Here is a 14,761-nt window from a genome sequence, read left to right as displayed (position 1 = left end):
TGCCTCCCTCCTAGCCTGGCCTTCTCCCCAGGCCCCAAAGGCTCCACCTCCCCTCCGGTGCCCCTCGGTCCCTCGGGCGGAGGAGACAGGAGCCCGGCTGATCATCGTGACGGCTGAGCACTGGAACCGTGACGGATCCAAGATGTTGCAGCCTGACTTGAAGTATGTAATGGATACAGACTAGCGTGAAATGGTGCTCTCCAAATGGAAAATCGCAAAGCGGCCTGTCTCACGTTGCCAGAGACGGATGAATCCAGAAGTGTGTGTGGGGGGGTCTTCATGCCAGCAGCAGGGCTTCAAGGGGCCATGATAGAGCCCCCAACAGGATCCAGAGGCCGCTGGCCCAGGAAATGCCCCGTCCTGCCTGCGCTCGGTCAGGACCAGAGCACTGCTGATCCCAAACGGCCCTGGTTGCTTTTCTGGGGCACGCCTCACTCCCCGGTTTGATAAACCAGCTGGATTCTGCTCTAATGGAGTGCTCTGCGCTTTACTTCTGATACACACTGACCGTGTGTGTGTGTAAAGCAGGGGGGCAGCGAGCGAGTGGATGGCCCTGTCTATTGCAGCATCAAATCCTGCTTCTGGAGAGGCAGGTCCAACCCTGTCTGCTCCTTGGTACTTCACACCTGCGCACCCATGCATGGATAAAATATTGAGGGGGTTGAAAAATTGTGGGGCTTCTGATCCCCGGGCCAAAGTCTTTTTCTAGATACAGGAAATACTGTAGGTGTCTGCTTAGTCCAGTGGATCCTCTCTGCAGCCATAGGCAGCACCATTTTCTCTGCAAGTGGGAGTGAAGTTCATTGGCACAAAGTTCTAGGACTAATTTGGAGGTCAGTCAGTTAGTCTGCCGGTTGTGACTGCAGCAGAGGGCAGGAGGCACTCTTTACATGCTCAGAGGCCCTCCAAAGGGAAGGCAGCTGCAGATGCCCCACAGAGTTCACCCCTCTAGGACTGGGCCCTGCCCTGAACCTGGCAGATGGAGAGAGTCCTCTTAAGGCCCACGCCAGGCTCCTCCTAGCAGGCCTGGCCGGGAAGGGCGCTGCTGCTGGTGCGATCCCTGCCATGCAACAGGTGCTTCAGAAGGAAAGGACTGTGCAGGGCCTTTGTCAATCTGAGCCTTTTGGCAAACCTGCCTGCTGCCAGGGCCACGCGGGTGTTGCAGTGAAAGCCCAGCGAGTCTTGCGGTCTCTCAAGTGGGTTCCTGGACCGCAGCCCGTTTCATCAGAGGAAAGGCGGGGGGAGGGGGGCAGAACACGCCAATGAAAGGCAAGATGAAGGAAGGAGCCCCAAGATGCACCGGCTGAGGGTCCTGGACCAGCTGGGGGTAGGACAGGAGGACATGGGGCTTCCAGGGAGTGCTGCGTTCCAAGTGGGGTGGGAACCCCCTGGCTGGTGCAGCTCTTGCCTCTGCCTGCTCTGTGGTGTCCTGGCCTGGCACAGGGACTGGGCAGGAGCGTTTCCTCTCCGGCCGGTGGAGTCTCTCCCGGCACCCCCGGCTATGAGAGAGAGGAGGCTCCCAGAGGGAAGCAGAGTCCCGTTCCCAGAGCCTGCTTTGCGCCCTACCTGAAATGCCGTCTGGCTGTTGTAGTTCCGGATCTCCTTGCTGGCTCCCCGGAAGAGGAGAACCCGGGCGCAGCTCTCCTGGCAGAGAAAAGAGGGACAGCGTGAGCCCTCCTTCGGGCTGGGGCAAGGAGGGGGCACCGGGGGGCTCCGCACCCCTCCAGGGTCTAGGGACCCAAAAGGGTGCCACTGGGCCACCCTGTCCCCACTGGGCACGTGACCCCCTTCGCAAAGTCCACCTGCCTCAGACCAGCTGAAACTCGACTGGACTTGGTAGTTAATTCCGGGAAGGAAAAAAGGGAACGTGAAAGAAAAGGGAGGAGGCTCCTGAGCCTACATTTGCCACACTGACCGTTGGCAGGGTGTTGGAATTCCTGCCAGACCCAGGTTAGCTATGCCATTTTTGTTGGGGGGGGGAAGAAAACCCTCTTTCAGTGCCAGGTAAGACTCTTCAGAAGGGCCCAGCAGGCCCTGGAGAGGCACCCTAGGAGGCTGGGCCCCCCAAGGGCCCTCCCCCCACAGGCTCCCTTGGCACCCGGCGCCCTTGGCTGCCGAGGTCCGCCTGGATGATGCTTGGCGCTCCTGTGGGGCAAGGCCCAAGGCTGAGGAGGGGGGAGCAGCAGGGGTGCGTGTGGGGCTTCACCTGGTTGTAGAGTGCGCAGACGTGAAGGGCAGTGTTTCCAGAGGCATTCTGTGCAGTCATGTCAGCCCCATAGAAAAGGAGGTGCTCCAGATGCTGAACGTGTCCGTAGCGGCAGGCCTGCTCAGAAGGGGGAAAGAAGGGTCTCGCATTCACAGCCCATTTCCAGGCCCGCCACCCTCTGCGCTACAGTGGGGCTTTCCTAACCAGGGCTCTCCGGAGCGGGTGGACTTCACATGCCACGTGTCCACCCTCCAACGTGGCTCTCTGGAGCCGGCCAGACTGCCGCACCAAGGCCTGATGGATCAGGCTCTAAAGTCCTCCTAATTCAGAAGTATTTATCTTTTGGGTCTGCAATAACTCCATAGTAGAATTCCAAGGCAGGAGAAGGTGGGGGAACTGAATACCAAAATTGCTTTAAAGCTTCCCCCACTCCATGGGCAGACAACAGAGGTTTGCCGCAGAAGTCTTTGCCCGGAACGGGGGCCACAGGGCTGGAGAAAGGGTTTCCCACTTGCACCTCTTCTTTGCCAGGGGTGGGGTTTCAGCCCCGGGTTCCCCCACAGACCCACTTTTAGAGGGGCACAACTGCCGGGAGCAAAAGGGCCAGAGCATTTTCACCTGGGCCGCCTCCTTTCCCTTGCTAAGCCTCCGCACCCAGCGCCGGCATCCAAGGGCCCTGCTGCACAGCTCACCTGGTGGATTTCTTGCCAGCCGTTTTCATCGATGCAACCCACCTTGGCGTAGTCGTGCAAGAGTAACTCACAGCAGTAGGGGTCTCCCCCTACCATGGCACTGTGGTACAGAGGGGTTAATCCACGGCTGTCCTTGTAATCCGTAGAGGCACCCAGGTCTAGCAGCGTCTGTGCAAATACAGTCACAGGCAGGTGGGGGGCATCAGTAGGTGCCCGGCCCCTCGGCCCAACAGGATGGCGGGCACAAGTCCCCGAAGGCAGGAGGAGGCTTCCGTATCATCTGGCAAGCGGGGTGCAAGGTCTGCTGCCTGGGGACCGAAGGTGCCCAGTGCAGGCCAGATCAGGCTGTCCCAGAGATACACCTCTGCCACTGGCCAATACATGTTCATTTTAAACTCAACTACACACACACACACAGATGCACACATACTTTGCAGCAAAATGGGGCATTTTAAAAAGATGCAAAAGGTGCTATTTAAAATATAATTTCATCAGTTCCCCAACATCCATGAAACCCTTCAGCCAAAGGGGGCCTCTCTACCCCCCACTTAGTGCTTATTAAAGCTTCCCCAGCAGATGGTTGTCCATTTCTGAAGTTTAATTCAAAACAGTGTAAAACAAAATAAAGCTAAATGCAACCATGGTTGAGTTCCCAAATCTTATTTCCAAAACTTACCATGATAGATAGATAGATAGATAGATAGATAGATAGATAGATAGATAGATAGATAGATAGATAGATAGATAGATGATAGATAGATGATAGATAGAGATACTGTTTAAAAGGTTGGCATGTTAATTAATTATGTTTCATCAAGTTGGTGTTGACTTTTAGCTATCCCACTGGTAGAACTTCTGCAGGAGGATCTGTCCCTAACCAGGTCTTTCAGGTCTTCCAAGGGTGCACTCTTAGCCACTGTAGCCGAGTCCGTCCACTTTGGTGCTGGGCACCTCCTTCTCTTTCCTTCCACCTTTCCCAGCATTACAGCCTTCTCCAGAGAGCTGAATCTTCACATAACGTGCTCAGAGTAGAATAATTTGAGCCTGTTCATTTGTGCTTCGAGTGAGAACTCTGGGCTGCTTTGTTTGATGATCAACTGGTTTGTTTTCTTGGCTGCCCACGGTATTCTCAGGAGCGTTCTCCAACACCGAACTTCAAAAGCATCAATGCTCTTCCTATCCTGCTTCTGCAAAGTCCAACTTTTGCTTCCATAGAGAGCCACAGGGAATATCGAGGCTTTTGATATTGCCTTCAGAAAAGGGGTTGAATCCTGGCCCTGCCAGAAGGCCTGGGGGCCGGATGGGGGCTCGCATCTGTGGAGATGGCTGGTGGGATGATGGGCTTGGTTCCCCCCCCCCCAGCATCTTGAAGGTTTTAAGGCTAAAAATTACAGGGGGGGGGTTTTAGGATTTTTAATGTATGTTTCTATTTTTAATTATTTATGGATTTTAGCCATTGTTGGAGGGATTGGCGTTTTTTCCTTTTTTGTTATTGTGAGCCGCCCAGAGTCACCCGTTGGGGGAGATGGGCGGCGTACAAGTTTAAGAATAAATAAATAAATTTGAATATCTTTTCCAAGGCCTTCATGGCTGCTCTATCAATGCCAGTTTACGGCGTATTTCTTGACCGCTTGTTCCTTTACTGTTGATGGTGGATCCTGAAAGGCAGAAGCTCCCCACCACTTTAATATCTTAACTGTCCTTTCTAAGGCTGGTTGTTCTACCTGTTGCCATTAGTTTGCTCTTCTTTATATTTAATTTTAGTTCCATTTCTTCACTGTGCCCCTTGACTTTTACTACTAGAGCTTGCCGATCCTCTGCATTTTCGGCTATCAGGGTAGTGTCATCAGCATAGCTCAGTTTATTGCTGTTTCTTCCTCCAGTTTTGCAACCATGCTCCCCTTCTTCTCAACCACCTTCCTTCAACATGTATTCAGCCTACAGGCTAAATGACCCATTTATTTGGGAGGGCTAATAGAGGAACATCAGACCCACGCAGGCCCCCAAGATTCAGAGGGCCTATGGAGGCCACCCCCACCCATCTCTGTGACACAGAGTCCACCCAGAGCATCCTGACTGTTTGAGAGAGGACTGTCCAGGCTCCAATAAAATATCTCCATGAGCAGAACCCTTCACCCCCTCAAGCTCCTGGGTTTTTTTCAAAAATCTGCTTCCCTGCTGTTTCAAGCTCTGGGTGACATTTCAACCCTGCCGTCTGCTCCATCTCTTCAAACACCGGAAGGCTGCTTTCCTGCCTCTCTAGAAACTTCTCTTTCCAGGGAAAAGCCACCCATTTCTCAACAGGACTTGGTCCAGAGTTCTCAGCAGCCTGGTGGCATCCATCTCTGAGGAAGATGGAGATGAATCAGCCGAGAGGTCCGGAAGGAGCAGGATCACATGGGGGCCACCCAAGGAGGAGCATGAAAGAGGGGTCCTGCCACAGCGAGGGACATCTACTCACCCCTGGGCTCAGCTGCCCCTGCGGGTCAGGAGGAGGCCAAATAGACTAACAACCCAGCTTCAGAACCTTGCCCTGAGTTTCAAACAGGCCACCCAAAAGAGATTTGTGCCTGAATTATCTCCTGGATGTGGACAGTGTTTGAAGCATGAAATGAGATCTTTTGACATTGGAAAATTCAGATGAAATGTGTTTTGCAAACAGAAGCCAAGATGAACATCAGCCCCATTCTGTGCCAAGAGGGCTTGAGGCGGTGCCAAGCGAGTCCATCCCTCCACCCATCCTTTGGATGAGCCACAGAAGTTAAAGGCGTGGGGTGAGAAGCAAAGATGAGAGGAAAAGTTGCCTCTAGTTCACACCTGCCCCACTCAGGATCCCTCTCCGCACTTTTTTACCCTTGCAAACCATCTTTCTTCCACCCCGTCCATCCTGCGCCTCATATACGGCCATTCGTTCTTCAGACTTCTCACCTCTTGCTTTTTCAGGATCTCATCAACTCCATTAAACCACCATTTCCTCTGCCTCTCCTTCTTCTCTACCTATTTATTCTCCCTTCATATTTTTGTTTTGCAGTTTGATCTTCATTTCATTCTCTCAAAGTAATCAAATCACCACAAATGTACTTTTTACACTTTGGCATTCAGTCCGTGCAGTTCAGTGGCGATGGGGGCACCGTTGGAAGACCTGAAGAACCAGGCTGAGAACAGGTCCTCTGGAGACAACTTATCTCTGTGGTCACTGAGAGTCAAAACAGACTTGATGGCCCATAATCCGTCGATTCAACCCACATTCCTTCAGCGCCCCCTCCTTTTTCTTGTTTTACTCCACTAACCCCAACCCATGTTTTCCTGGACGTACCCAGCTCTCTCTTCCAAGGAGACACAAGTATGCTCTTATACCCAGCCCGTTCTGCTTTTTTAAAATAAACATTTATACCTCTCAACAGAGCATGTACTCCACGCTATATTGTTACCTGTGTTGGTAGGAATGAAATTCTGGTGATTTCTCCATCTATTTCCCCATCCTTAGTAAACATCGTACCAAGGTATTCATTGCTCTTGTTTTTCCCCATTTGTATAAAACCTGCAAAACTTCGTTGTCAGACACAACCCCTCTGGTCTTCAATGCATTGATGCATATCCCTCGTGGCATTATGTATTCTATCGAAACATGGAAGGCAAAGCATAGAATGGAGCTGCCTTGGCTTGGAAGCGGTCCATGCGAAAGGGACCTGGGTGTCCTCGTTGACCATGAGCTAGCAGCGTGACACAGCAGCTAAAAAGGGAATGTTCTCTGGCGTTCATTCACAGGTGCCTGGTCCAGATCAGGGCAAGAAATCGATCCACTTGGAATGCTGTATCCAGTTCAGGAGAACACAGTTCAGAAATGGCAGACGGGGCAGAGGATGGTTGTGAAGAGGGTGAGGGTCCGGAAGCCCCACGGGAGACAGTTAAGGAAGAGAGGCGGCTGGGGGGAGAGATGACAGCGCTCTCCACACGCCTGAAGGGCCGTTGCTCACAGAAGAGGGAATGGACTTGTTCTGGATTGCCCAGAGGACAGGGCCAGATCGAGTGGGCTAAACTCACAAGGAAGGATGTGGGGGCTAGACGTCAGGAGGGGGCTTCGGACTGTGCGAGCTGCCAGCCAGCAGAACAAGCTGCCTCACGCAGCCGTGGATCCTCCTTTGCTAGAGGACTCTTAACAGAGGCGGGATGGTCACCTGTCAGCGGTATCCAGGGCAGGGTTCCTCCACCTTGGCGACTTTAAGACGGGCGGACTTCAACTCCCAGAGTTCCCCAGCCAGCCTTGGGGAGTTGAAGTCCGCCCGTCTTAAACTCGCCAAGGTGGAGGAACCCTGCCCTAGTGGATCCGCCCTGACTAGATGACCTCTACACTCCCTTGAAACCCATGGCATTTGCTGTAAATCACTCAAGTTATCAGCCTACAACTCCCCTCCCTCCCTCCCTCCCTCTCTCTGGATAAACACATTCCCGTCCCCAGCCTCTAATGTCACCACTTGCATTCCTTATAGATTTGTCCATAAATACATTATAAAACCACGGGGATAATCACGCTGCCTGCTCCACGTTGCTCCATTCACTCGGCTTCCATTTATTATCCCGCCCGCTTTACACCCATCACCGACCACGCTTATCGCGCTCAGCCGCCACCCTCCCGCTCTCGAAAGCGTTCCATCATCCGGGCCTATTCACTTGATCATACCCTTTCCTAAACATGCAGCCAGCAATCCATTTTCTTTCTCACACGAATACGCGTCTCAGTGGCCAGCAATGGCGAGCCAAGCATCCAAAGGACTCGGGTGGCACCTTTGCCAACTCACAAATTTTATTCCGAGGCAGAAGTTTTTGGGAAGCTGCAGCCAACGCCTTTGAGTAACATTTGGGAATCGGCAAAGATTCCACCGGAGTCCAAGTTGAATGTGGTGAGACGTCCTTGGAATACAGCTGGTGAGTTGGCAAAGGGGCTACCGGACTCCTTCGCATGTTTTGCCGCTGTGGCATTGCCCAGCTTTCCTCTGCCATGCCCACAGCTCCCGCAATCCCAGTCTGGTGCAAGGAGGGTCTGCTGGGGACGTTGAAGAACTAGGTCCGGCCGGCCAGGCTGAGAGAGGCTCCCCTGTGCCCCCCAACTCTGGGGAGAAATGGACCCCGGGCTGGAGGGAGACTCACCCGCAGGGCTGTGTGGTTCCGGCATCGGACGGCCTTGTGCAGAGCCGTCATCCCCTCGCGGGTTCGGAAGTCCAGATGGGCACCGCCATTCTTCAGGGCCTTGATCACCTCGGTGCAGAACTCCAGCTGGGCACCCATGGTCAGGGGGCATTCTGGTCAGGGAAGAGGAGAGGCAGCTCTCAGTGCGAGTCCCCAAGGGTCTCCTTCGGCCTCCCCGCCACCATCCCCCTCCCCCCGGACCCCTTGGGCCAGTCCCTTCCCTTGCACAGGTGGCCTTGGGCTTTCCACGCGGAGTGAACCCAGCCACATTTCCTCCCTTAAGTAACCTTGATTGAACAAAGCCCTGCTCAGCCTGAGCTGGGAACCGCATCACGCAGTCCTCTACCGGGACCTCTCAGGCAGGCATTAAACAAAATGCTGAAGGCACGTGTAAAACATTCCTGCTCATATGTAACGTTTTATTTATTGCCAGCAGCAGGGATTGGTCCACGGATGGCCAGGGCAGCTGGGGGGCGGGGGGGGGGTTGCAAGCAGAGAGAGCCAAGTTCACATTTGTGGGGATCAGCTGCCCCACAGACAAACATCTTTCCTCAGTGGTGGATGAGAAGCCACCCTACTTGTTTGGCTTCACACAACATGCTAGACCGAACTCTTCAACCTCGTTCATGCTCGCCCAGCCGGCCGCAGAAGAGAAAGAAAGCTTGCGCAACATCCCACGGGCTCTAAAGCGAGGACAGGACCAGACCACAACTGTTCCCAGACCAGAATCTGGAAGACGCGATTTCAGAACAGGCTAAAGGCAGGGCCCGAAGCTCCCCCGGGAGTTCAGACCCCCACAGGCTCAGCCTGCTGGACGTGGCAGAAGCCAGGACTCCTGTCCTTTGGTTTTGCACCCCAGGGCAACGTCACGGCCCTCTTTCCATCAGACACACGTGGGCACACACACGCTGCCCTTTCAAGAGCTGTCCTGGGAGGGCTGGGAGTCCTGCAAAGCCTGCTGCCTGAGTCCAGCATCAATCATCACGTTGACATTTTGAAGGGCTCCATGAGGAACATGAGTAGAGGACAATGTCTGGCCGAGTTGTCACTAGCTGGCGGCACGTGACGCAGGAAGCTGGTAGATGATCTGCTTGTCTGTGGCTTACTGTGCTATGCGTACCTAGCCAGCTGGGCACTTGTGATTTATTCAAAAAGCCATTTATTGTGATTTATTCAATAAGCCATGGGTAGTGCCATGTGGGGACCAGGTCAGGTATGCTCCAGTCGAGGTTGCTGGCCAACAGCCTGAAACCAAAACAAGAGGCGGGTGGGAACGACCCCCCCCAGCCTGTTACACACTGTGCAGGCAGAAGAAAGAGGGGCAAGATTTCGAACCTTGATTTCCCTTTAAATAGGGCTCGTGTTTGATACACAGCAGTCACTGCAGTCTTCCATAAGGGCTTCGTTAACTTTGCTGCAGTCCATCTACTTCTCAGAGCCTCAGACTCCTTGGAAATCTATTTCTGCAATTTCGAGCCAAGCTGACCAAGGGAAGCCTGATGCTGGAGAAAGCTGATCTAAAACCTTCGGAGGAGTTGAGTATCTGGCCTATTTTCCCTAGACCAAGAACAGTGAGCAGACTTGGTTTTTGAGCATGGTGCAGGGGCCACACTCCCAAAAGTAGTTTCGTTTCATTTCATTTCATTTCTCTTTGAAGGTAGTTAAATGATCAACTGCCAGCCATGCATTTAACAATTTTCTCCTTCTGCCCCATCCAACATTACAATGTGGTAGTAACTTCTGGAGGCCTGGAGGATGCGCCCAAAGATTTCTGGGGCCACATGCAGCCCAGAGATCTCTGGCAGGGTCTGGATCTCCTGTCAAAAGAAGAGGGGGAAGAGGAAGCCAAGAGTCTCCGCCTGTGAAAGCCTTTTGCACAAAGCTTGATCTGCCCTTCCTCCATGAAGTTATTAAATGCAAAAAATGGTGCCGCCTAGAGGATTTCCAGCCGGGAAAGGTGTGTGCCTGTCTGTGGCAGGAAGATGGTCCAGAACCTCTGGTGGGCTCCATCTTCACAAACCCCAGTAAAATACTCAGATCCTCCAAAATCTCAGGAAACCCAGAAGCCACAGGTGCCCAGGGGCACCGGGTGGCTCTTATGACCCAGCCGCAGGAAACTTCTGGAGCAGGATATCTAAGGACATGATTCCTGTCATGGTAGAAAGCCAATAGTTTTAGGTAATTCTTCGAGCTTTCAATAAGGAAAATGTGGAACAAGCTGAAATGGGCTTGAAGTGCAAAGCAGCGAATGAAGCACCTGCTTGGGGGTGGGGTCGGACCCTTCTTTGTTCTAAATCACAAGGCTGGAACGTGCCCCCCCCGAAGAGAGGCCCGTGTTCCCGATAAATACAAGGAATAAATCAAAGAAACAAAGAAATAACGTCAAAACGAGTCCCCAATCTCTAACAGGGCCAGGAGAAGCTGTGCCATTTACAGCAGCCTCGTTCTTCTTCCAAGTGATCAACAGAGGATGCTGCAGCCCTGGCCTGGAAGCGCCTCTGCGAGGAAGCCAGGAGGCTCCCCTTTTTCAAAGCCACTGCGCTGTACTTTGCTTTTTCCTCCCATGTGGCAAAAGAAGACGGACTAACATCTCTGGCACGGTGCAGCTTGGCCGTCGGTTACCGTCTGCACGAGAGCAGAGAGTGCTGCTCCGTAAACACAGCAGAGGGTGCTGCAGGGTGAAGCGGCCCCTCGTTTAACGGTACCTGATGCGTTTCATGGCCTTTGGTAGCGCTAAGGAAGCGGGCCGTGACCCCTCTGCCTCCACTCCCTTCCACGAGCCTCCCTTCCCCTCTTCCTGATCCCCACTTCCCCAGCATTTCCCCTCTCTTTTCCGTGGGTCCCAGCCAGGTCCCCCCCAGCCTTGGCTCTGCCCAGTCATGCCCTTTCCCCAAAGTCAGGCCAGATGGCTTCTCTTCTTCTGCTAAGCTGGGGCGCTGCTCTGAGGAACCGGGGAAGACGCCAACTAAGCTCTGGGCGCCCTGGCACCCGTGTCTCAGCCGGCTTCCTGGTCGTCAGAGCCCCAAGGGTTGGGGGCTGGGGAGGGGTCCTGAGCCGCCGTGCGTTTACTGCACGACCCCGGCAGCCTCTCATCCTTCTCTGCACCCAGGTGCTCCAGACGCAGAGTTCTCCTCTCGCCAGGGGCACAGCAGGGACGCCAGGCTGCCAGCCTTCCTCCGTCATCCCTCCCCTTATTTTGTGATTTATTCTAGACTTGCTTGTTCCACAAGTTGGTCACCTGAACTTAGAACCCGATAGTGAAGCAACAGGCAACACGTACAAGGATACAACGCCATTCGGGACGAAGTGCTCTTTCAAAAGTCCGCGGGGGAAACACAGTCACTGATTCCGCACCCAAGGCTCACTGAATGCAGCACCCCGACTCTGTTGGCTTATTGTGCAAAGCAGGATTGGCTGGATGCAGACAGCAGGCCAAATCCAAAGCAAGCCCCCCCCTTTGGCTCGGGGGGCGGCGGCAGGCGGTCCAGCAGACCCCAAGACCGCTCCTTTGAGGCCCACCAGGCTCCCTGCCTCCTCGGACGTTTGAAGAGGCCCTCTCGTAGAAGTAACGCGTTGCAGCCCACCAGCTTCTAGCGCTGCACTTATCAAGCCCCGCAAGGCAGCTTCTTGGCCAGCGAGTCCAGCCCCTAGCAGGCGGGAGGTTTGTGAGGCCGTGCCCGCCCTGGCTGCCCTTTGGGAGCGCGTCGGCCACCGGCACGTAACATCCCAAAGGTTTCCATCCGAAACAGGCTGCCTGCTCAATGTCAGAACCTCGCAATTAATTAACTTGTATTGTAACTGCTCGCTTGCTCGCTCGCTCAGTTCCGCCATGATTGTAGTGGGGGGGGGCAGTTAGGTGAATAACGGTTAGGGCAGATGGGCTGTTGTTCAGGAATGCCAAGGTCGTACCAGCGCGAGGGCAGCAAAAGGCGCCAGAAGGAATGAGGGGGGGAAGGGGGGAAAGGAAAAAGAGTTAAAGCATTGCTATGCGCAGGCTTTTCAGTTTCAGCAATTTCTACTACGGACTGTATGTTGACCCTCAATAAACTGAATTTCTTTTGGACTTGCTGAGTTTCCAGAGAAGGTTTCTTTTCATTGGGAATTAAGAACTGCAGTGTCTGACGCTCAGGCTCGCTGTTGCGTGAACCAGGCTGGGGGCTCAATTCACTCACTACTTTAAACCACAGTCTGTTAAACTATGGTTTATTGAATATGCCACAACGGGCTGGGTTCACCCAGCTTGCTAAGCCATATTAACCACTGTGCTTTATAAACCACAATTGTGTAAGATCACACAAAGCCCGATCCCAAAAGCCCCCCGATAGCTTGGTGCAAGGTGTGAGTCCAGCCCCCGCCAGGGCCTCCTGCTGCCCCGAAAGAGACCCCTCCCACTGCGCCTCCTCCATCCCCTCTCAACCCGTCCTAGAAGCCCACCCCGCAGGCCCATATCGGAGGAGCCCTTGCACCCGGGGGAAGAAGCCGTGGGTCACTGTGGCTGCCTCCCAAGCAGCCCTGCAAGACTGGGCGAACCCCCCGCACTCTGCCCTCCGAGTCCCCCCTCCGCCCCCCACTTCAACCACGGAAAGAAGAGCTGGTGGGGCTCCTGCATCTCTTTAGCGCCGGAAACCTCTTGGACGTTGGATCCACCCGCCCCCCGCAGGAGGTCTTTGACTCCGCGTGCCCCCAGGTCGGCTTCTCGGCTTCAGGATTTCCTCTCTGAAGGGCTAAACCGGGTTCGGCGGCGACCTGGCCCCCCCCACCTCACCTCCAGTGTCCGGGTCGTGGAAGTTGGGGTCCAGGCCCTTCTCCAGCAATCTGCTGATCTTCTCCACATTCAGGGTCTGCACATAGTCCATAAACTTCTTCAGATTTGCCTGCAGCCACAAAACCCAGGAGGGAAACACGCTGGTTAGTGCCCCTTCCTCCGAAGCCCTGCTCCTGTCCCTGCGTGGGCAGCATCTTTGGCAGCGAAGTGCCACTTTGGGTCTTGTGCCCTGTGCCCGAGTCCAGCCTCAGAAAGCAGGGGCAGTCAGGAGAAGAGCCCTGAGCTTCATCCAAACTTTAGCTTAATGAACAGTACATTAACCAAATATAGCTGCTAGGTTTTCCCTCCAGGGAACTAATTGTCTTCTTCCTTGGTCCCTTCTCTGGGTCCGGCGGGGGCTGAGGTTGCAAATCTCTGGCCTTGGTGCTTAGATTCATCCCCACCCCCACCCTTGCCCCGTGCAAAGCCTGAAGGATGTGCAAAACCCTGAGATTTGCCTTCCCAGAATGCCCTTGACTTGTAGGCAGAAGGCAATTTCCAGGCAAAGCAAGGAGGGCTGAACTTGCCAGGGGTTGCATGGGCCCTCCTGGCCCCGAAAACCGCCTGGGCGGCTGCAGCCACACCACAGAGAACAGGTCCCCAGAGAGGGCTGGAGGAAAGCGGGGCTCTGGGTCTCAAGGGTGGGGCCCCGTGGACTTCCAACGCAGGGTTTCCCCCTTGCTGCTCCTCTGCTTCGCTCATCCTTCCAGCTCAGTCCAGCTCTGCTTAGCAAAGCCCAAGTGCTGAGCCAGCAAGGAGGCAAAAAGCGGGTCTCTGCCCCAGGAGGGGCAACACTTCCAATTCTGAAGCCATTCGGACTCCAAGCAGGGCTTCTGAGGTCAACCTGAGGTTTTTCAGCTGTTCTGAGTTTGAAACGCTCCCTCTGAGCTCGAGATGAGACTACCTGGTGCCCAGAAAGCTTCTAGGGAGGCTGGAAGAGATCGTTCCAAACTCGAAACCGAGAGCTTTGACTCCAAAAGGCACCGAGTCTACTGCAGTGTTTCTCAACTCAGCTGCTTTAAGGTGTGTGGACTTCAACTCCCAGAACTCCCCAGCCAGCCAAGCTGGCTGGGGAGTTCTGGGAGTTGAAGTCCACACATCTTAAAGCCGCTGAGGTTGAGAAACACTGATCAACAGGCTTCTCCTGCCTCCTGCCCTGACACACCAGTCTGGGAAGCCCACAGGCCCACAGCCACAAGACCTTTCTTCCATTGCAGGAGAAAGTGGAAATTGGCACCCACTTTTCTTTCCAAACAGAAAAGTTCTGACTCTAACCACGGTGTCCTTTATTCTTTACAAATGTGCTGAACCTTCTTTTAAAGACATCTAAACCAGAGATTGCCACATCTTCTGGCAGTGAGTTCTGCGAATTAATCATTAGTTCCTTTGATCTGTGCTGAAGCTCCTCAGTTCGTTGCCCATTGGATGCCCCCCGACTTATACCAAGGAGGAAGGCTAAATTTTGCCAGAAAAGAAATCCTGCCGGCAAACAGAGGAAGAGGAAGACGGTGATGTAGGACTTTGGGCCAGAAAGCCCCCTTCGTGATCTGAGGTCCCTTTGATCAGGCCTGCTACACCCAGATTGCAAACCGCTGGACGACCACTAGACGTCAGTAAAGAGATACAGGCTAACCCTTTATTCCCATTTAGTCAGCATCCAGATTTTTGCAGCCTAGTTATAGTAGGACAATTTTTATTATACGTCCAAAATTTGGCCGCGTGATTTGCTGCTGAAATTCAGCACCCGGTTCCCTTTCAAAAACGCATTGCCTCATTTCATGCTTTGGAAGTGTTCAGTTTTCACCCTGGGCGTGTGGGGGGGGGAGGGCTGACCTGCCCCTCTTTGCCCCTTTCCGAATCTTTGGCCAGGCC

General features: G+C 53.9%; 1 protein-coding gene across 5 annotated transcripts in view; it reads right to left on the bottom strand.

Moving 5' to 3' along the window:
- The window catches only part of SHANK3 (SH3 and multiple ankyrin repeat domains 3), a 317,497-nt gene that overhangs the window by 186,888 nt on the left and 115,848 nt on the right, over positions 1 to 14,761 (bottom strand). For all 5 annotated transcript variants that reach the window (XR_015793568.1, XR_015793567.1, XM_088129075.1 and 2 more), the window contains 5 exons: positions 12,851 to 12,959; positions 8,047 to 8,198; positions 2,899 to 3,066; positions 2,207 to 2,323; positions 1,567 to 1,644 (listed from right to left, as the gene is read on the bottom strand). Coding sequence is in view for 3 of the 5 variants with exons in the window: in XM_088129075.1 (XP_087985201.1) it covers positions 1,567 to 1,644; positions 2,207 to 2,323; positions 2,899 to 3,066; positions 8,047 to 8,198; positions 12,851 to 12,959 (624 nt within the window). In the remaining 2 variants the exon portion in view is untranslated. The remainder of the gene's footprint in view (positions 1 to 1,566; positions 1,645 to 2,206; positions 2,324 to 2,898; positions 3,067 to 8,046; positions 8,199 to 12,850; positions 12,960 to 14,761) is intronic.

This window comes from Python bivittatus, unplaced genomic scaffold (genome assembly GCF_059951505.1).
Source record: "Python bivittatus isolate LINGU-HERP-01145 unplaced genomic scaffold, Pbiv_v1 ctg000730_np1212, whole genome shotgun sequence".
In the NCBI taxonomy this organism is placed as follows: Eukaryota; Metazoa; Chordata; class Lepidosauria; order Squamata; family Pythonidae; genus Python; species Python bivittatus.
This window is presented reverse-complemented; position numbering and strand designations above follow the sequence as displayed.